At 42.2% G+C, this 23009-nt stretch overlaps 1 protein-coding gene across 1 annotated transcript; it reads right to left on the bottom strand.

Moving 5' to 3' along the window:
• Nucleotides 1-2956: 2956 nt before the first annotated feature.
• Nucleotides 2957-4033, bottom strand: LOC140198727 (uncharacterized). Its single transcript, XM_072259742.1, has one exon. The coding sequence runs from the start codon at nucleotides 4031-4033 to the stop codon at nucleotides 2957-2959; it is 1077 nt and encodes a 358-aa protein (XP_072115843.1).
• Between the last annotated feature and the right edge of the window lie 18976 nt (nucleotides 4034-23009).

The following is a 23009-nucleotide window of genomic DNA, read 5'->3' as shown; positions in this document are numbered from 1 at the left end:
CAAACCTTCTGAAAGCCCATTGGAAACTAAGTTCCTTTGCTCTCTCATTTGTATTTACATCAAAGGTACAAACCAAATAAACGACCTCATGAAGGATCTACTCCCAATTTCCTAGAGACAGTTGCAGATGTTTACTCTAAAGCCACTGCCTCCAAACAAGCCCTCCCCTCCACCTTTCCTCACCAAATTGCTTGCATCCTTTCAAAGTGCACATTCAGAAACTTACCTTTCCAAGCTGCGGTTCATGTATCTCCCATCTGCAGTTAGGTGAGTGTAAAGTTAAAAAAGATTTAAAAAATGGCAAAAATCCCAAACTGCCTCAAAAGCTTTCTTAACAATTGCAGTGGAGGTGGGTTGAGGGTGACAAATGACCCACCTGCCTCAAATTTGATGTCTGTTACAGTTATCTCCTAGATTGTAGGAAGCCCACGTACTAAAGGCGAGAGCCAGCCAGAAGCGGCCAATCATAAAACTGATTCTGAGGCAGGCACGTTGAGAGTGCATTGCTCTAATTTCACAAAGCACCCTATAGCCCACCTTGGCATTGAACACCAATCTACAAACTATTTCCTCTAATGGCCAAGTCTATCCAACCACCGTGTCTATTGCATTGCCCTATTGACAGAGCATTACTTCCATCCACCTTCCCTCCTTCTGCTCCTTGATGACTGATTACTTGATGGAACCTGTCTAACCTCGGCCATGAAATCCATTCATAAATTCGTAAACACAGCAGAAACTGGAACACAGTTCCTCTGGATTTTCCGTGCTCTTTCACTAACCTAATTCCAGAATATAATTCATTCTCTCCAAACTCACAGTTTGCAAATGACTGAACGAGAAATAGAAAGAAATCAGAGCAATTCTCAGCCCCGTATTCCACCAAAGCTCACTTGGCTGGGATCAACAGACATAACCAGGAATGGAAATAACTGGATGAATTTTGCCATCCTTTGTACAGGTTCACTGTTAAACTGAGCACCTCTCCTGTGACAACATCATCACCCCAGTCCAAAATAACAAAAAAATTTCTTCAAGATTAGCTTTATTTGTTACACGTACATCAAAACATACAGTGAAATGCGTTGTTTGTGTCAAATCAGATCAGTGGAGATCGTGCTGGGGCAGCCTATGGGTGTTGCCACGCTTCTGGTGCCAACGTTGTATGGGCGCACCTCATTAACCCTAACTCTTATGTCTTTGTAATGTGGGAGAAACCGAACGAAACCCACGTGGTCATGCGGAAAATGTGCAAACTCCTTACAGACTGCAGCGGGAATCGAACCCCAATCTGCGATCACTGGCACTGTAAAGCGACATGCTCACTGCTATGCAACCCTGCCACCCAATAACTAGTGCTTGCAATTATCATAATAAAATGCTCACTATCCCACCATTGCCTGCCACTGTTAAAAACGCCAAGCACTATATGAGGTCATTCTTACCCTCAGCCATTTGGCTCTATAATAAGTCAACCTATAGCCAGGGAAGTGATAACCCCACTCCTGCTAGACTGTTTGAGGTAACTTATTTTTTATTCTTTCTTACTTCTCTTCCAATATTTGTATATTTGTATATCTGTGCACTTGTAACGCTACTGTGATACTATAAGTTCCTTTGGGATCAATAAAGTAGCTATCTATCTACCTATCTATCTAAGGGGAAAATGTCAGCCAAACACAAACACACACACACCTGCTGACTCGTGACTTCAAAGAGATTCTTTTGGAATCCCTGTGGTACGGACCATTGCTGAAAGCAAGCCAACATACACTAGCATAGCTTAGAAGTCAGAAAACGTGTGAAACATTCAGAGCAAATAAGAAAAAATGGCTACCAGTACCACCATAATGATAAGAATGGTCAAAGATTTTCACTCTCCAACTTGATTTCTAAGGTTCCATATCTAGAGAATATTCTGAGCTTCATTCAGAAACATCCTAGTGGAGATCTTCCTTTCTCCTAGTTGAAAGCCAGTCAGCCAGACTCTGTTATTGCTGGGTTTCCCAGGTCAAAGGAAACTCTGTTCCTTGTGCAAGTTTCTCTTTGGCCTTTTGCTCATACTTTGACATCCAGGGTGCTCTAACTACAGACAGCCAGTTTCAAAAGAAGGAGGTTATTTTATAGTCTTCATGATAACATTAAGAAATCATTATGACAAGCTGTTGCAGTAATGGAGAATATGCAGTGGTTAGGAGTATTTTATGAAGCTGCAGCAAAAGGTGTAATGACATTCTGGGGCTCCACAGACCCTTTGCTTAATGGTATTGGTCCATGGCATCAAAATGGTTGGGAACCCCTGTTCTAACCCAAAAGATGCAATGGAGTGTGTTTGGCAAACTCATCATAATCACCTTTGTGTATGACATTTTTAAAAATTATACAATTTTAATAAATATTTGACATTCTTTCCATCTGAGAATTCTGACGTCATTTGCCACTACTTTACCAGACTTAGCAATATATGACTAAAACTGCAATTTACATCCACTTCAGAGTTAAAATGGAGTCATATAGTGTATATATTGCAGGTGTTCCCATTTAATGACCCATTCAATTTGCTTCTCTAAACAACCTCCCCACCCCTATTCCTCAACCCACAGCCCCCTTTTAGCAGCGAAACAGGTGAAATATCTTTGGCCCACACTTTATACTTCGTTGAAAACAGATACCAAAGGTTGGGACCATTTAACATCAGAGTCCAAACTGGTCCATAAGCATATCCATACAAATATAAATCCAGGCTAAATCACTATTTGACAATTAAGGGGCAGTCTTATCTATCCCCTTTCCTCATGTGGTGGCATCAAGGTCAGTTCTAGCACACCCAGTTTGACTAACTAAATCATGGCAATGCATCGAGCCCTAGTCTAGTTAGCTGAGAGTCACAACATGTGGATCTTCGACTCTGTGACCTGTAGGGAATGAACCTTACTCTTGAGCGCTGAATTGTGCATCAATCTTGTGAATCTAAGTCTTCGCTCTCCTCACTCCAATGTTTCCCAGTCCGTTTCTTCCTATTCCTCTCTGCCATTACAATGGCAGCTACCACAGTGATGAAGACTGTGAAGGTGATGACAAGGACCGTGACAGTCTCCGCTATGCATAGCTGAGTGTCAACAGACGCCATAGGTAAATCCCTTAAGGCCGGCGGCTCCAAGCAAATCACGTCGTTGTAGTCATCAACTATCAGGCGCTGGACACTGTGCAACTTCCCGAAAACCCTCTGCAGTTCACAGTCACAAGTCCAATTATTTTCAGACAGCAAAATGTGAGTGCCCCAAGTCTGAATGCCCAGAAACGTTTTGAACTTAATTCGCTCCAGGCCATTTCTGGAAAGATTTAGGACAGTAAGACTTGTCAATGATGTGAAGACACCGGTGTCAACGTCCTTGATGTGATTACTCTGAAGGTTCAGCACCTCCAGACTCTGAAGCATGAAGAACACTCCATTGTGTAAGTAAGCGAGCCTGTTATTCTGAAGGTGCAGGTGTCGGAGTTTGGTCATACTTCTGAAAGCCCCATTCCTGATCTGATGGATCTGGTTATTATTAAGGTAGAGTTTCTTCACATTGTCCAGGTACTGGAACATCTGTGAATTAAGCGTTTCCAAGTTGTTCTCAGATAGAATGAGCTCACTGAGGAAGGACAGGCCAGCGGAGAAACTGTCACCCAGCTGTCTGATGTCATTTCTCTGGAGATCCAGTCTCCAAAGGTTTTCCAGTACCGTGAAGGCTCCGTCCTCCACGAACTTCACGTTGCAGGAACTAATGAGTAGGATGTTCATCCGCCATAGGGTGTGGAAGGCTTTGGCGGGGAGAACAGTCAGGTTATTCTTGGAGAGGTCCAGGTGCTCGGTATCTGGTGGTAGAGTGGCGGGGATCTGGTGGAGAGAGGCCGCCGTGCAGTTCACATACTTGAGGCCTTCCCTGCAGTCACATCCCCTGGGGCACACAGACCAGGGCTCAGATGCAGGGCTCACAGCACCGAGTTGGAAAAGCAGCAGCAGTGTGGCAGGGACGATCACCTCCATCTGACCTTCTCAAGCCCAGAGCAGAGGGATAGAGTGGCGAGTACTTCATTCACTGCTCCTCTACCTCTGATTCTTAGTTGTGCTGTTCCTACTTCATCCTGCCTGAAGGAGTCAGTCAGAATGAAAAGAATTAATTTGCAAGTGAATATTTTTTTTCATCCCTATTTATCATCTGATACCCATCTAACTGCGTCCTCCAATACAACACTGAAATGTTTACCATTTCCAGGATTATACCGAAATCTAAGTAAATACTAATCCAAGCACAACTGTCCTGGTAAACAATTTTTTTGTTTGTTTTTCAGAGCAGTTTCACACAATTTATATCCACTATAATTATTGTGACAAAGCCTGGAAGCTTTAAATAACGAAAACGTTATTCGGTATAAACCACAACATGCAACGGAACAACGGTAATCTGACCTCGCTTTCCATGCGGTAAATCTCGGGGCACAATTTAATAAAATATCTAACTGTTTAGATGTATTGAATTTAATTTTCAGAGGTTAATTCTATTTAAGTAATCGAACTGGAGGACTCGGTAAAATATCTTTTCCATTACCTGTGCTGAGTTCCGTCTTGATGCTCTTGGCAAGATGATGGGTGATATCTGGGGAGTCGCTAGTGGGATGGCAAGGAGAGAGCGCACGGACCGCCCGGAGATGAAGTGCGGGAGAGGGGAAGGGAACAAACGGGTCTAGCGGGCTCTTGTGGAGATTCAGTCGGCGACTTCCGAGGCAGGGTAGATTTGCGAGACGATAGCAGGGCGGGGAAGTGTGAAGTCGGGATGAGGTGCCAACGAGTGGGTTGGGTTTAACAGCCCTGTGCGCGGACTACGATAAGGCACACGCTGTCGCCACGCTGAAAGGAGAGATGTCCTGAGTAAATAATGCAGAAACTAACTCCGCACCGCTTGCCAGATGAATTCAGAGCATCTCTCGCTGGGCCGAACGGGATTTACAGAAGAAGCTTAGCACGACACAAACAAACACGATCTTCCGTATTCTCCTACTAGTCACGCGGCAAAAAATAAAAAATTAAAGAGCCTTTCATACTTTGCCTTCGTTGGTCAGAAATCAGATCTTAAATGAGGTTTGTTATCCTTGACTTATACAGCATCTTGTGTAAATTGTTCGTTTGTGGCAGCAATACTGCGCATACACATAAAATTGCCATCGATTACAAAGTCAATGAACACGTAAGGCACGGGAGCAGAATTGGACCTTTGGGCACATCGAGTCAAAGGTCAGAAAGTTCAAAGCTCAAAATAAATTTATTATCAAAATCCATATATGTCACTATATACAACTCCAAGATTTATTTTCTAGTGGGCATACTCAATAAATCTATAGAATAATAAACCATAACAGAATCAATGAAAGACCACCTAACTTGCACATTCAACTAGAGTGCAGAAGACAACAAACTGCAAATACAAAAAAAAAGAAATAATTTTAAAAAAGCTATAAATATCGATAATATGAGATGAAAAGTCCTTGAAAATGAGTCCATTGGTCGTGGGAACAGTTCAATGATGGGTTAAGTTGAGTGAAGTTTGCCCCTTTGGTTCAAGAGCCTGATAGTTGAGGGATAGTAACTGTTCCCAAACGTGGTGGTGAGAGTTTTGAGGCTCCTGTACCTCCTTCCTGATGGCAACAGCCAGAAGAGAGCATGGCCTGGATGATGGTGGTCCCTGATGATGGATGCTGCTTTCCTGCTACAGCAGATGTAGATGTGCTCAATGATGGGAAGGTCTTTACCCATGATAGACTGGACTGTGTCCATTACGTTTTGTCGAATTTTCCACTCAAGGGTATTGGTGTTTCCATACCAAGCTGTGATGCAGCCAGTCAATATACTCCCCACTACACATCTACAGATGTTTGTCAAAGTGTTAGATGTCATGTCAAGTCTTTGCAAACTCTTAAACATGTAAAGATATCCTGTGCTTTCTTCGTAATTACACTTAAGTGCTGGGCTCAGGATGGGTCCTCCAAAATAGTAACACCACAGAATTTAAAGCTGGTGACCCTCTCCTCCTCTGATTCTTCAGTGAGGACTGGCTCATAGACCTCTGGCTTCCTTCTCCTGAAGTCAATCATCAGCTCCTTGGTCTTGCTGATTTTGAGTGAGAGGTCGTTGATATGGCACCACTCAGCCAGATTCTTAATCTCCTTCCTATATGCTGAATTCATCACCACCTTTGTTTGGCCTATGACAGTGGCACATCTGCAAACTTGAATATGGTATTGGAACTATGCTTAGCCACGCAGTCATAAGCGGAAAGCAAGTAGAGCAGGGGGTTAAGCACGCAGCCTTGTGGTGTACCTGTGCTGATGGAATGTTGATCCAGCATTCTGTTTCAGCATTCCAGCATGGTTGATTCATTTTCCCTCTCAGCTCCACTCTCCCGCCTTCTCTGTGTAACCTTTGACGCCCTGACGAATCAAGAACCTATCAACCTCCACTTTAAATACACTCAATACCTTGGCCACCACAGCTGTCTGTGGCAATGAATTCTACAGATTCGCCACCTCCTGGCTGAAAAAACTCCTCCTCACTTCTGCTCTAAATAGACATCCCTCTAGTCTGAGGCTGTGCTCTCTGGTCATAGACTCACCCGGTATTGGATCAACCTCTCTACATCCACTCTATCCAGGCCTTTCAATATTCGATAGGTTTCAATGAGATTCCCTCTCATTCTTCGAAAATCCAGTGAGTACAGGCCGAGAGCCACCAACTACCACCCCATCACTAACCCTTTCATTCCTGAAATCATTTTTGTGAGCGTCCTCTGGATCCTCTCCAATGCCAGCACTTCTTTTCTTGGATAAGGGGCCCAAAACTTCTCACAATTCTCCAAGTATGGTCTGACCAATGTCTCATAAAGCCTCAGCACTACATCTTTGCTTTTGTATTCTAGTCGAATGCTGATAAATAAACAAATGTTGTAAAAGGAATAAAGAGGCAGTGTTGATGGTTCCATGCACCTTTAAGAAATCTGACGGCAGAGGGGAGGAAGCTGTTTTTAAATAGTTGAGTGTGAGTCTTCAGCCTCCTGCACCTCCTCCCTGATGACAGAACTGGGCACCATGGGGATGGTGAACCACCTTCTTGAGGTATTCCCCCTTGAGGATGTCCTTGATGATGGGGAGATGTGTCCATGATGGAACTGGATGAGTCTATAGCTGCCTGCAGCTTCTTACAATCCTGACAATTGGAGGCTCCATACCAGGCTGTGATGCCACCAGTCAGAATGCTCTCCACTGTATAGAAATTTGTAAAAGACTTTGGTGACATACCAAATCTCCTTAAACTCCTAACAAAGTATATCCAGTGGTGTGTATCAATGTGTTGGGCTCCGATACGTTGACATCTAGGAATTCAAGGTGGCTCATGCTTTCCCTTATGGGCCCCTTCATAAAGATCGGTGTGTGTTGTCCCAGCTTTCTCTTCCTCAAATCCACAGACTGCTCTGGTTGAGAGCTTCAAGTTCCTAGAAATATCATCACCAATAGCTTGTCCTAGTCCAACCCCAAAGACTCTATGGCCAAGAAATCTCACAAATGCCTCTTCTTCTTCAGGAGGCTAACAAAATATGACATGTCCCCATCAACCTTTACCGATTTTAATCAATGCACCATAGGAAGCTTTGGTACAGAAACTGCTCTTCCCATGATCACAAGAAGCTGCAGAGAGTTGTGGATCATGGGAACTAGCCTCCCCTCCATGCACTCTGTCTATACTTCTCACTGACTCAATAACACAGCCAGCATAATCAAAGACCCCACCTACCCCAGAAATTCTCGGTTCTGTCTTCTCCCCTCTTCCATTGGGTGGAAGATACTAAAGCTTAAAATCACACACACCAGGCTCAAGAAAAGCTTCTACCCCCCCTTTTATAAGACATTGAGTGGTTCCCTAGTATAATAAGACAGACTCCTGATCTCACAACCTACCTTGTTATGAAGTTGTACCTTATTGTCTATTTGCACTGCACTTTATCCGTAGTCGCTAAATTTAATTCTGTTATAATCTTACATTGTACTACCTCAATGCATTGTGTAATCAATGGATCTATATGAACAGCATGCAAAACAAACGTTTCACTGTATCCCGGTTCATGTGACAATTATAAACCAATTACAATTCCGTTTCCAATTCCAATCAATTCTTTAGTCACATCTGTTTTTCTCCAGTCCTGATGAAGGGTCTCGGCCCGAAATGTTGACTATACTATTTTCCATAGATGCTGCCTGGCCTGCTGTGTTCCTCCAGCATTTTGTGTGTGTTGTTTGGATTTCCAGCATCTGCTGATTTTCTCTTGTTTGTAATTCTTTAGTCTTGCTGATCTTAAGTGCAAGGCTATTTTTACGACACCACTCAACCAGCCGATTTTTCTTACGCCTCCTTGATGCCATCTGAGATTTTTACCAACAAAATAGTGACACTGGTGAACCTGGAGACAGTATTTAAGTTGTGCTGAGTTACACAGTCATTAATGTAGAAAGAGTAGAGCAGTGGGCTAAGCACACTCGCCTGTGTTGATTGTCAATGTGGAGGAGATTTTGTTACTGATCCGCACTGATAATAGTCTCCCGATAAGGAAGTTGAGGATCCATTTGCAGAAGGAGGCACAGAGGCCCAAGTTTTGAAGCTTATTGATTAATACTGAAAGGATGCTGGTGTTAAGTTCTGAGCTGTAATCAATAAACAGCAGCCTGATATATTTTTCGCTGATGTCTAGGTGCTCCAAAGCAGAATGGAGAGCCAGTGAGTGCACACCTAAATTGAGCAGGGTTCAGAAAATAGCAACAAGCTCGACTTAACAGATTTTCTACACCCCCCCCCCGCCTCACACATGTACACATTCACATATGCAAACACAGGCACATATACACTTTAGCATACCCGCATATACACTTTAACATACGCACATATACACTTTAGTATACACACATATACACTTTAGCATACCCACATGTATACTTTAGCATATGCACATACACATATTAGCATACACACATACATATACTCACATGCATATTTACATATTTCAAACTTACATCAGCACACATATATACAGTGCCTATAAAAAGCATTCGCATCCCTTGGAAGTTTTCATGTTTTATTGTTTTACAACATTGATTCACAGTGGATTTAATTTGGCTTTTTTGACATTGATCAACAGTCAAAAAGATTCTTTCGTGTCAAAGTGAAAACAGGTTTCCACAAAGTAATCTAAATTAATTACAAATATAAAATGCAAGATAATTCATTGCGTAAATATTTACCCCCTTGATGTCAGTATTTAATGAATGCACTTTTGGCAGCAATTACAGCCTTGAGTCTGTGTGGATAGGTCTCTGTCAGCATTGCACATTTGGACTCTGCAATTTTTCACCACTCTTCTTTACCAAACTGCTCAAGCTCTGTAGGATTGCATGGGGATCATCAGTGAACAGCCCTTTTCAAATCTAGCCACAAATTCTCAATGGGATTGAGGTCTGGACCTTGACTTGGCCAGTCCAGGACATTATTGTTTTTAAGCCATTCCTGTGTAGCTTTAGCTTTATAGTTGGGGTAATTTTCTTGCTAGAAAACAAATCTCCCAAGCTGCAGTCCTCTTGCAGGCTACATCAGGTTTTCCTCCAGATTTCCCTATATTTTGCTCTATCCATTTTACCTTCTACCATCACAACCCTTCTAGGGCCTGGTACAGTGAAGCATTCCTACAACATGGTGCAGCTACCACCATGCTTCATGGTAGGGATGGTGTGTTTTTGATGATGTGCCGTGTTTGGCTTATGCCAAACATAGCATTTAGTCTGATGGCCAAAAGCTCAATTTTGGTTTCATCAAACAATAGAACCTTCTTCCAGCTGACTTCAGAGTCTCCCACATGCCTTCTGGCAAACTCTAGCTGAGATTTCCTGTTATTTTTTTTTTAACAGTGGCTTTCTCTTTACCACTCTGCCATAAAGCTGCGACTGGTGAAGCAACTGGGCAACAGTTGTTGTATAAGTTGTCCTAGGTGTCTTGGTGGCCTCCCTTACTAGTCCCCTTCTTGTACGGTCACTCTGTTTTTGAGGACAGCCCGTTCTGGGCAGATTTACAGCTGTGCTACATTCTTTCCATTTTTGATGATTCACTTAACTGTACTCTAAAGGATATTCTGTGACTTGAAAATTTTCTTGGTTCATCTCCCGACTTGTGCTTCTCAATAACCTTTTTGTGGAGTTGCTTGGAGTGTTCTTTTGTCTTCATGGTGCAGTTTTTGCCAGGATACTCACCAGCAGTTGGACCTTCCAGATACGGGTGTATTTTTACTACAATGAATTGAAACACCTTGACTGCACCCAGGTCTCAAAAAACAGATCTTTATTTAACTAATTACGTGTCTTTTAAAACCAATTGGCTGCAGCAGTGATGATTTGGTGCATCATATTAAACAGAGTGAATACTTATGCAATCAATTATTTTGTGTTTTATATTTGTAATTAATTTAGATCTCTTTGTAGAGACCTGTTTTCACATTGTCACAAAAGAGTCTTCTTTCTATTGATCTGTGTTACAAAAGTCAAAGTAAATCCACTGTGATTCAACGTTGTAAAATAATAAAACATGAAAACTTCCAGGGAGAGGTGAATACTTTTCATAGGCACTGTACATTTGCATATACACATCCATGCAACAAAAGTTTCTCTGATGTTTTTCCATTAAAAGATGGATTGCTGACCACATTTATGCACCAATAGGATTAATGCCTGTCAATTACAGTACATTTCTAAAACGTGTAAAATATAAAAAGATAGAGGTTTTCTGCCACACTTGGAGTTAATAATCACCGATACATTTTATTCCTTGGATTAAATTGGAGAGAATTCTGTGACAGGGTGGGATGTTATGGGATATTATGACTAAATAGAGAGTCTCTTGTTCCATTCTAATCTTCCAAAAATACAAATTTAAATCGTATAAAATGAATTAACAAGGAACAAATAAGTTGCTTTTAGCTCCTGATGAACTAGTGACAGTGGATGAAGTCAATTTTATCTATAAATGGAATGGATGCAAATCTTATCCAGACAGAATGAAGTGTAGCCAGACATGGTCAGGCACTAGTGTGGAGAAGTATCGAGAGTGGATCAACACAGGCATCACAAAATCATTGGCAGCACAGTGTTTTTCAGTACTTGCATGTAGACTGAATTTTGTCTCCTGTGGTAGCGGATACCAAAATTTACTTCCTTTGACTTCAGTGCGACTGAAGTGAGTAACATGTATGGCAGCTCCGTGCGACAGAAGTGAGTAACATGTATGGCAGCTCCTTGAAGCAGGAGTTTTTTCTCTGGTGTAAAGTGTCAGTGTACCTCAGTGTTGAGAGTCCTCTGCACTGCTGGCAGGCAGAGAAGAACTGAGACATCAATGCTCCTTTAGGGACGTGATAATTCAATAACGTTCTTCAACCAAAACAACTCGGACTGTGATGGTGCTTTCACCATAGCAAAGGCATTAGCAAGGCACTTTGCACCAGCTTAGTAAACAAGTGTAACATACCATCTCGTGACAAGTTGAACAGCCGAAAGTAGTATTGTAGGAGCAGGAGGCACAAGAGACTGTGATCTGGAGCGAAATAAGAATCATTGCTTTAAAGAATGGCAGAATAGAGTGGAATAGAGGCAAGGATGCTAGCCCTCTGTGTGGGAAGGGGATGCGAGATGGGTGCTCCAAGTTCAGGTGACAGATGGAGGAGCTCAGATAGCTTAGGGAGTTGAGGAGCGATCCCAGAGATTGGAAAGGATACTCTTCTATCTGTACAGATGCCGCCTTACCTGCTGAGTCTTTCCGGTCTTTCCTATTTTTCTTTTAGCTTTTAGAGGAATAAATGCAGAGGAAATATTCCTGCTTGTGGAGATGAGCTTAACGTTGTAAGGTAGTCGCCATGAAGTCTGGTCACCGAATTATAGGAAAGATGTCAATAAAATTGAGAGAGTACAGAGGAGATTTACTAAAATGTTGCCTGGGTTTCATCTCCTAAGTTATAGAGAAAGGTTGAACAAGTTAGGTCTTTATTCTTTGGAGCGTAGAAGGTTGAGGAGGGACTTGATAGAGGTGTCTAAAATTGTGAGGGGGATTGATAGAGTTGACGTGGATAGGCTTTTTCCATTGAGAATGGGGGAGATTCAAACAAGAGGGCATGAGTTGAGAGTTAAAGGGCAAAAGTTTAGGGGTAACATGAGGGGGAACTTCTTTACTCAGAGAGTGGTAGCTGTGTGGAATGAGCTTCCAACAGAGGTGGTTGAGGCAGGTTCTATGTTGTCGTTTAAAATTAAATTGGATAGATATATGGACAGGAAGGGAATGGAAGGTTATGGGCCGAGTGCAAGTCGGTGGGATTAGGTGAGAGCAAAAGTTTGGCATGGACTAGAAGGGCCAAGATGGCCTGTTTCCATTCTGTAATTGTTATATGGTTATATGGTTAAGTCCAGTGGAAAATGCAGTTAGACAAGACCCAGGGAGTGGTGAGAAAATGAAACTCATTCTTTGAAGTGTCACGACCACAGATTCGACAGTGCAGTAGATACGGCAATTGCGCTTGTGAATTTGCAGGTGTCAGGTAATTATTATTTAATCGTGATAGTACTTAACTCCATTCTTGTTGTCGTAGTGCTTGTCGAGACTTGGACAGAGCATAGCAACACTTCGCTGCTGTTTTGCATTCGGCCTTCCCTGAGATATTGGACTTTCAAATCAACTGACTCTGAAGACTAGCGGTATTCATTGAATGTTTAGATGTTCTTTTCAGCCGCAGTGTAGGCTTCGTGTCCCTTTGAGAGTTTTAGTTAATGACCCTGTTTTGGCCCAGCATTTATTGTCTTATTTTCCCTTTAACACTGTTCATATTAAAGTCTGTGAACTATCAACCTGACTCAGTGTCTCTCACTCTGCACTCGGGCCATATCTGAACCGTGGTGACATAAGGAAGCTGGAGAGAAGCTTAGTGATGGGCAGGATGGGCTGAATGGCCTGCTTCTCTGGGGGGGAGTATAAATGGAGGTTGCTGCTGGGCTGATACACAATCTCCAGACTTGTATCTCATACGACTTGCGGTAGTGCTGTTAGTAGTAGGAGATGGGTGGGGGTTGCTGGGGTAGGTGGCGGCAGATATAAGTGCTTGACTGAAATGCTTATGGGAGCTTCATCCAATAAAAGGCAGAGGATGCTGGATAAAGAGACAGCTGGATAGCATCTCCAAAACAGATATCAGGCTAAGAATTAAAGTCACATGAAGCCATTACAAGCTATTTTAGACCATAAAACATAGGAGCAGAAATAGGCTATTCAGCTCACCAAAACTGTTCTGCCAAACGTGATACTGATTCTGACAGATAGTACCTGAGGTCAGCATTGAAGCTGGGATTCTGGCACTGCAAGGCATTGATTATACCATCTGTACAACTGTTCTGCACTACTTAGCTGCTGTAACAATCTATTCATGAGCCGGCCATAACTATTGTGATTAGGTGTTGGATTGCTTTGATTGCATTACCGGGAACTAAACTCCAAGAGTTCAGCTGTAACATTATACAAATGTGTGTAGTTTTCTTCCTAATTGGAGCACTGGACCTACCCTTTGGCCACACTGTAAATTAGATGTGCTTCAATTTATAAATAGGGTAAAAAATGTTGTGGGAATGCCATGCAAACCATTTAAGAGAATAATTCACATCTGATAAATACTTACCCTTTTCAGTTATTAAACTCTTTTTCAGCTAATTGAAAAAGTCAAAAGAATGTCATTTCTTGCCAACTTTTTCAAGTCTAACTTCATGGAAGAATCAGAATCAGGCTTATTATCACTGGTGTATTATCACGTGGCAGCAGTACAGTGCAAGACTTTAAAAAATTACTATAAGTCACAAAAATAAATAAATAATGTAAAAGATGAACAATGAAGAAGTGTTTCTGGACCATTCAGAAATTTGATGGCAGAGGGGAAGAAGCTGTTCTTATAATGTTGAGTCAGCCTTCTGTCAAGAAAGAATATTCTATGCAATTGACATAGAAGAGTAATCGATGGAATATACTTGACTATTTTTGCTCTATTTTTGCCCTACTCCTTTAATTTATATATATTTCTTATTGTAATTTAAAGCTCTTATGCATTACACTCCAAGCTGCCGCAAATAATCAAATTTTAAGTTCAACCTCAAGTTCAAGCTTTTTGTCATTTCAACCGTATACGTGTATATCACCAAACAAATAAATCCTCCTCCAGACCAAGGTGCATAATACAGTAATATAACTCAGGCATATGGAACTTAATGCAAACAAGTGCAATGTTTTGCATTTCAGTAGGACCAGGCAGGTTAGGTTTTACACAGAGAACAGTAGGGCACTGAAGAGTGTAGCAGAACAAAGCGATCTGGAAATGCTGGTACATAATTTATTGAAAGCGGCATCACAGGTAGATAGGGTTGTAAAAAAAGCTTTTGGCATATTGGCCTTCATATATCAATGCATTGAGTACAGAAGATGGGATATTATGTTGAAGTTGTATAAGACATTGATGAGGCCTTAATTTAGAGTATCGTCTGTAGTTTTGGTCACCTACCTACAGGGAAGGTGTAAACAAGGTTGAAGGAATACAGAGAAAGTTTGCAAGGACGTTGCCAGGTCTGGAGCTTCTAAGTTATAAAGAAAGATTGAATAGGTTAGGACTGTATTTTTTAGATTGTAGAAGATTGACAAGAGATTTGATAGAGGTATACAAAATTATGAGGGATATAGATAGGGTAAATTCAAGCAGGCTTTTTCCACTAAAGTTGAGTGGGACTACAACCAGAGATCATGGGTTAAGGGTAAAAGGTGAAAAATTTAAGGGGGGAACATGAGGGGAAACTCCTTCCCTCAGAGGGTCATGAGAGTGTGAAATGAGTTGCCAGCACAAGTGGTCCATGTGAGCTGGATTTCAACGTTTAAGGGAAGTTTGGATAGATACATGGAGAGTAGAGATATGAAGGGCTATGCTCCTGGCACAGGTCATTGGGAGTAGGCAGCTTAAAAGATTTCAGCATGGACTAAATGGGCTGAGGGCCTGCTCTGTGCTGTGCTTCCCCATGACTCTGTGATTCAATAACACATGAACTAATATCACCACAAATACGTTTTCAAATAGTAAGTTGTGTTTGTAGAGCCTTGTGGTCAGATATCTTGGAATTCCATTGCAGCTAGTCAGGACACTCTCAATGGTGCTCCTATAGAAATTGATTAGAATGGGAGGGGGAGGGAGGAGTCTTGTGCACTTCAGTCATCCTCAGGAAGTTGAGATGCTGCTGTGCTTTCTTGATTAAAGTGAGGTGTTGAGGGACAGGAAGAAATTATCTTCCAGGTGTGCTTTTAATATTTCAGTAATATTTGAGTTATATTGTAAATATATTGCTTCATTAAGCATTTTTTGTTGCTTACATAATTCATTTTGGGTTATATTTAAAAGTATATGAGTGGCATGAGTCATTACACCACTACATCATATGTGCCTGGCCTCACTAAAGTAAGAATGAAGTAGACACATTATCCCCAGATCTGTGTTTTTCTTTTGAATAGTTTTTGGAGTTACAATACATAACAGTAGTGATGAGCAATTACTAAAACAAATCTGAGATGTCTACCTATCTGAAAAAGTGCAGCGATACAGCTGAGTTAAAAACACCACAGCACATTTCTCTTTGGAAAGGGGAAAGAGAGTGCGCAGCAGATATTATTTCATCGGTAGGGGAAAAAAGTTGGTCAAGTTTAAAAAAGTAGAATATGGATAAGATCACAGGTTCATTATACAGTAAATACTGGGTGATAATGATAAATAAGTAAACAAACAAACAAACAAATAAATAAATATATAGGCAGAAATCACTGGCTACATCAGAATGATAGACGCATTCACTTGTATAACAGATTACTGGGTCATATATACTGAATGAATTGAACAGTATTTTGAAGCAATTGAAATAGTCTATGAAGACTGAATGCCAGTTTTGTCAAGTTGCAGTTTCAAAAAGGGCACTAATCTGCACGCTGTTGATGAAAAATCTGATAATGATGGGAGTGACACAGAACTATGTAATCTTGAGATTAACAATGTGAAAATTAACAAGGGACAAGCAACATGACTTACTCCAGAATGATTGGCAGTTTAATTAAAATGGAATTGCACACTGGCTCAGCTGTTTCAGTCATTTCACAAAATGAGTTTGAATGGCATTTCAAGGATACTGAACTGAAGCCTGCAGATATCCAACTAAGAATTACACTAGAGAAGAGTTAATTCCTGTGAGAATGACATTTGTAAGAGTGAAAAACAATAACCAACAAGCCACATTGAACTTGTATAGAACAGGAGGGCCAGAACTGTGGGGCTGTTATTGGCTGAGACAACCTCAGCTTGATTGGAGATCCATCCACTATCTGCATATCACATCCACTGAAATAGAGTCAACTGAAAGTGAATTAAGAACGATATTGGATGATGCCACAGCAGTGTTCATGGATGGCATTGGAAAACTCAAGCATATCAAAGTAAAAATAGTGTTTAATGAAAATACCACTCCAGGTTTTCCAAATCGGTTTTGGATCCTTCTGCCATCTGTGATAAGTTAGCCAGTGAGATAGATCGCATGGAGGTTAAATGGATTCATTCTAAGGTTGAGTGGAGTCTGTGGGCAATGCCGGTGGTTCTAGAAGCCGAGAAAGATGGATCCATCAGGATTTGTGGTGATTTTAAGGTCCCTGTCAACCCAGTACTGAAAGTAGATCAATACCGAGTAAACTTTCCTTGGGCTTCCAGATGGACACTGGTATTGATTTTAACCAACATTTCGATGACAATCTCTGCCATCTTCATCAGGGATGATGCCTAGGCATGTCTGGTCTGGCGGTATATATACCCCCGTCATCCGTGCCTCATGATTGGTTAGTCCTCATCCAATCAGTTTTCTTCTGTCCAACCTTGTTTGCAATCGAATTCCAGTTCTTACTTAGAATGAGAGCTTTGCCTTTGTTAAAATTCTTATTCTCTAGTCTTACTTCAATGGCTTCCTTCACCAGGTGGTCCCAAAAGCCACTGATGTGGCATAGTAGTTTTGTGCCATCGAAGTCAATCCTATGGCCTTTGCAAATACAATGGTCTCTTACCACAGATTTCTCCAGGTAACCCAAATGGATATAACTCCTATGTTCCCTAATACAGGTTTCCATTGTATGTCCCTCTGGACGATATACGCTGCTCCGCATTCACAGGGAATCCTGTAAACACCAGCCGTCCTGAGTCCCAGGTCATCTTTGAGCCACAGAAGCTGTGATTTGAGCTTCCTTATGGGTTTGTGGGTGCTATTAATCTGGTATTTCTTCAGGATCCTGGCTATCCTTCCAGAAACTGTGGAAATACAGGGAAAATAGGCTGTAGTGATGGGTTCCTCCTCGTTGATAGGTTTCCTGGTTTTTCTTTCAGCCCTTTTAAGGGACCAATTGATTTCCTTCCAATTGTAGCCATTCTGTAGGAATGTCGTACTTTACCAGGAATGGTCCAAAGGGAAACCAGTAAAGACCCCACACTGTCTCAGCTCTACATCACCACCCAAAATGGCTGGAGTGAGCGACAGAAGCTCCAGTTCCCTCAGTTTTACCAGCGCTGGGATGAACTTACCCTTGATTCTGGTTGCTTTATATAGGGACTGGGAGTTGTCGTTCCATCCAGACTGAGAGCTAAAGTGTTGGAGGAGCCACATGCTGGTCAACTATGTATGATCAAAATGAAAGCGCTCAAAGTTTTGTCTGGTAGCCTAGGATAGATTAGCAGATGGAGCAGCTTGCCATGCACTGTTTAGCCTGCCTACCCAGAAGATGCCAAGAGCAGAGGCTCTCCATCCCTGGGAGTGTCTTGCCTTGCCCTGGCTGAAAATTCATATGGATTTTGCTGGACCATTCATGGGCACAAATTTCTTGTTGTAAAGTGCCCAGAAGTGTTCCCAATAGCCTCCACTACATCGTCACACACTCTCCTGATGGACAGGTGTTCAAGAACACTTAGTCAGTGGCCATGGACCACAGTTTGTTGCAGAATACTGTCTGTCATTCCTGCTGAAGGGTTTCGATCCGAAACATTGACTGTTCTTTTTTCCATAGATGCTGCCTGTCCTGCTGAGTTCCTCCAGCATTTTGTCTGTGTTGCTCAGATTTCCAGCATCTGCAGATTTTCTCTTGTTTGTACTAGGTTCATGGTCAATGGACAGCTCACTCACATATTTTTCAGGGCATGAAAACCTACAGCAGGCACCTCAAGGCGTCGGTGAAGATCAATAAAACTAATAATCCACTATCCAATTGTTCAAAAATCCCAGTGATTTAGCAACTGGATCTCTGGGAGTCAGTTCCTGCACTTCATTTAAAATCATCTGATTCTTTTTCCCACCTTCCGTTGAAACTTAAAGATTTCATTGGAAAATTGATTATACTCTTCTACTGTGTAACACCTACAATAAGTAAAGTAAAATTGTGTTGCAACAATATCCAATGGTCTGGACAATCTGCCAGTTCATCAAGTTCCCGAGCATGCCAGATTATCAGAATTTTATTGTACCTGTCCCAGTAAAATCTTCAAATCCTCCAGCAGGGCAGGAAGGTCAAATACCAAGTTCTCTCTAAGCCAGCATAGAGGCACCGATCAATCTTAACCAGCTCCAGTTGGTCCACATTAGCAGCTCCAGGCCCCTGAAACAAACGTTTGTCTCCAAGCTTCCTCACAACAAGTCAGAGGCAGGAGGGCACAGAAAATATTTCAAGGGCATTCTCTAATGCATAGGCACTGAGATAGGAGTGCTGAAGGGTGGCAGAAATGCATATTGTTCCATACTGCTTACACACTTACCCTGTCAATTACCACCTACCTCACTTGGGCCAGAGTTTGCAGATCCCACCAGTGAAGAGCTTAGGAGAGACAATGGCACCTATCGGCGACTCCTTTGCTTGCTTCTTCAGAAACAGCTCTATTTCTATCTTTAACATTTCTGTTATTCCCTTTCAGGGTTCTTTTGAAGACCCTGACCTGGAGTTACATGCTGACTTCGGTTCTTTGTGGGAATGGGACCCGTTCTCGGGGTTTCACGACTGGCTGTTATTCAATATGCTAAGGATGCAGCCTAGAATATTAGCTCACCTTCAAAGTTCCAGGGTCTCGTGGCTCTGGAGACGGGTGGACTGAAGGTTGGTGCCTCTGCAGGAGTCCAGTGTGTCGTGGGAGACGGAAGATCGAATGCAGTGAGCTGGCTGCTGGCTGTGTGCCCAGAGATCCAAGTTCTTTGGGCACAGAGCTTGGAAAAAGCGATGCAACGGACTTTTAACATTGTAAATCAGTGAGTTGTTTGTTATGTCTCCCCTCTCGCTGTGAAATTGAGACACCTCTTTTTCCCTTATTAGGGAGAGAGAGAGACTGTGGTATGTCGAATACCGGGCGAATGAGTAGACTTTGGGGTACTGCAAGTCTGTGTCTTTGCTGATGCTTTGCTGCACGCTTGAGTGGTGGGTGCTGATGCTTTTTTTTGCTGGTGGGGGAGGGAGCGGTGGCTTTGCTGTTGCTTACCTGTGGGGAGGGGAAGCTGGGGGAGCTTTGGGGTTCTAACATTTAATTGTCATTCATTCTTTGCGGAACTCCTCTGTTTTTGTGGATGATTGCGAAGAAAAAGTGATTCAGGATGTATATTGTATACATTTCTCTGACATTAAAGTGTACCTTTGAAACCTTTGAATTTTAGCCCCCTCAGAGCCCACAGAAGAACATAAGACAATTGGAGCAGGTGTAAGCCACTTGGTCCCTCAAGTCGGTTCTGTCATTCAATATGATCACGGATGATTGATCAATTGGTGCAACTGTAACGAAAACCAATTTCCCTCGGGATCAATAAAGTATGACTATGACTATACTATGACTATGATCAATGATGGCCTCAACTCTTTCTCTCTGCCAGTTACCCAGAATCTTCAATTCAATGATCTTTCAAATATTTATCTACCTCCGTCCTTCTAATAATCCCACTTCCACAACACTCTAGGGTAGAGAATTCCAGACACTCATCACACTCTGCTGAAAGAATTTTTTACATATGTCGTCTTTAAAATTTAGCTCCTTATCTCAAACTACATCTCTTCATTCAAGACTCTCCCACTTGTGAAAATATCTTGATATCTACTCTATCGTGTCCTCTTAAGATCCCCTTGTATGTTTCAATAAGGTGAGCCCTCAATCTTCTGAATCACAACCAAACCGTTCTTTCTGAGGACATCCCAGGAATTAGTCTACCGAAAAACAAAAACAACAGGAATTCTGCAAATGCTGGAAATTCAAGCAACACACATAAAAGTTGCTGGTGAACGCAGCAGGCCAGGCAGCATCTCTAGGAAGAGGTGCAGTCGGCGTTTCAGGCCGAGACCTTTCGTCAGGACTAACTGAAGGAAGAGTGAGTAAGGGATTTGAAAGTGGGAGGGGGAGGGGGAGATCCAAAATGATAGGAGAAGACAGGAGGGGGAGGGATGGAGCCAAGAGCTGGACAGGTGATTGGCAAAGGGGATACGAGAGGATCATGGGACAGGAGGTCCGGGAAGAAAGACGGGGGGGGGGGCCCAGAGGATGGGCAAGAGGTATATTCAGAGGGACAGAGGGAGAAAAAGGAAAGTGAGAGAAAGAGTGTGTGTATAAAAATAAGTAACAGATGGGGTACAAGAGGGAGGTGGGGCATTAGCGGAAGTTAGAGAAGTCGATGTTCATGCCATCAGGTTGGAGGCTACCCAGACGGAATATAAACGCAAACAACAGGAATTCTGCAGATGCTGGAAATTCAAGCAACACACATCAAAGTTGCTGGTGAACGCAGCAGGCCAGGCAGTATAAGGTGTTGTTCCTCCAACCTGAGTGTGGCTTCATCTTTACAGTAGAGGTAACCGAATCTCCTTTGTACCACCTCGAACGTTACTATATCATTCTTCAGTAATAAGTCCAAAACTCAGTATTAAAGAGGAGGTTTTGCCAATACCCCATGCAAGTGCAAAAAAACCTACCTATTTTAAACTCCCACTTTGCAGCAAAGGACATGGTGCCAGTTCCCTTCTTAACACTTGCAGTACCTGCCTGGTAAATTCTTGAGATTTATCCACTAGTACACCAATATCCCTCTGAACTTTACTCACTTGCAGTCTCTCTCTATTCAGATAATAATCTATCTTTTGATGTCCAGGTGTTCCAGAGCTGAGTGGAGAGCCAATGAAATAACACCTGCTGTTTTCCTGTTGTGACAGTAGACAAATTGGAGCGGATCAAAGTCATTCCTCAGGCAGGAGTTGATGTTTCATTGCCAGCCTCGCAAAACACTTGAGCACAGTGGATGTAAGTGCTACTGGACAATCATCATTGATGCACGTTACCACGCTGTGTAGTTAGTCCCCTGCTAATTATGAACATTTATACTGTGGGGCTAAGTACAGTTCCAAAGCCATACTTAAATTTGCTGACTACACCACAGTTGATGGTCAAATCAAAGGTGATGACAAATCAACATTTGGGAGGGAGATTGAGTGGTTCCACAATAACAACATCTCACTCAATGTCAGCAAAACCAAAGAGCTGATTGTTGACTACAGGAGTGAGAATCAGGGGTCCATGACTTAGTGTTTACTCGGGGATTGGAAGTGGAAAGGGTCAGTAACATTATATTCAAAGGTGTTATCATATCAGAGGTACCATAAAATCCATAGAAACATAGAAAACCTACAGTACAATACAGGCCCTTCAGCCCACAAAGCTGTGCCGAACATGTCCTTACCTTAGAAATTACCTAGGGTTACCCATAACCCTCTATTTTTCTAAGCTCTACGTACCTATCCAGGAGTTTCTTAAAAGACCCTATCATATCTGCCGGCAGCCCATTCCACGCACTCACCACAGGAACGTGACCACCACCAGGTTCAGGAACCGTTATCTGCTTTCATCCACTGGGCTCCTGAACCAGTGTGGATAACTTCATTCACCTCGGCACTGAGCTGATCACTGAACACAACCTATGGACTCATTTTCATCAACTCTGCCACTCACCTTTTCAGTATCATTTATTTATTTGTTTGTTTGTTTGTTTGTTTATTATTTCTCAGCCCAAGCTGGTAAAACCTGAGATACGAGCATAACCAAGCACACTGTTTTCTCAATTGTTGGGAACCTTTGGACTATTCTGTGGTGTTTAGTATTGTAGCTTTCTGCCGATTTACATAGATATCACTGCGTAACCCTAATTGGTTAATACTATTGTGTAGTGCCTTTGGGATGATATCAGTTGTAGATAATACTATCGAAACAAAGTCTTTCAATTTCCTCTTTTAATTCAGCATCATTTCTGGCGTCCATCACTTAAATGATTTCTGTAAGTTACATGCATTTGGAATGGCTATATCTATTAAGTTGTTCTTGCCTGTTTATCCTGTATTATTATATTCAGAAGGTTATTATGGATTGTCCTATCTGTTATAACAGATCGGTCATAATATAATTTGTGGTATTCTGACTCTAAAACTGGATCAGTCCAGGGAGGCGACGGGGAGCTTGCTACAGGGGTAACAGCTTGCTCTCCATATCATACTGCCCTGGCTTACATATCTCAACAGCTAGGACACAACATCCATGGCCAACCCTGACCGATGGAGGCCTCACTCACTCACTCAGTTTTGAGTGCAGTATCATCCTTAGATCTGCTCAGCCCATCAACCACGGGATCATTGAATATCAAGGGACACAGTGGAGAGCTGACCTGGTCTATATAAACGTGTGTGTGGGTAAGGAATGTGGGGCATTCTGACTCTGTACTACTTGCACTGTGCACCACACAGCGGAAGACAATAGATAAATGTTTATGTTGAAAACCACCCTTCTCGGACTCTG

Source organism: Mobula birostris, chromosome 6, assembly GCF_030028105.1.
Source record: "Mobula birostris isolate sMobBir1 chromosome 6, sMobBir1.hap1, whole genome shotgun sequence".
In the NCBI taxonomy this organism is placed as follows: domain Eukaryota; kingdom Metazoa; phylum Chordata; class Chondrichthyes; order Myliobatiformes; family Myliobatidae; genus Mobula; species Mobula birostris.
The sequence above is the reverse complement of the archived record's forward strand: the minus strand, read 5'-3'. Positions and strand labels throughout refer to the sequence as shown.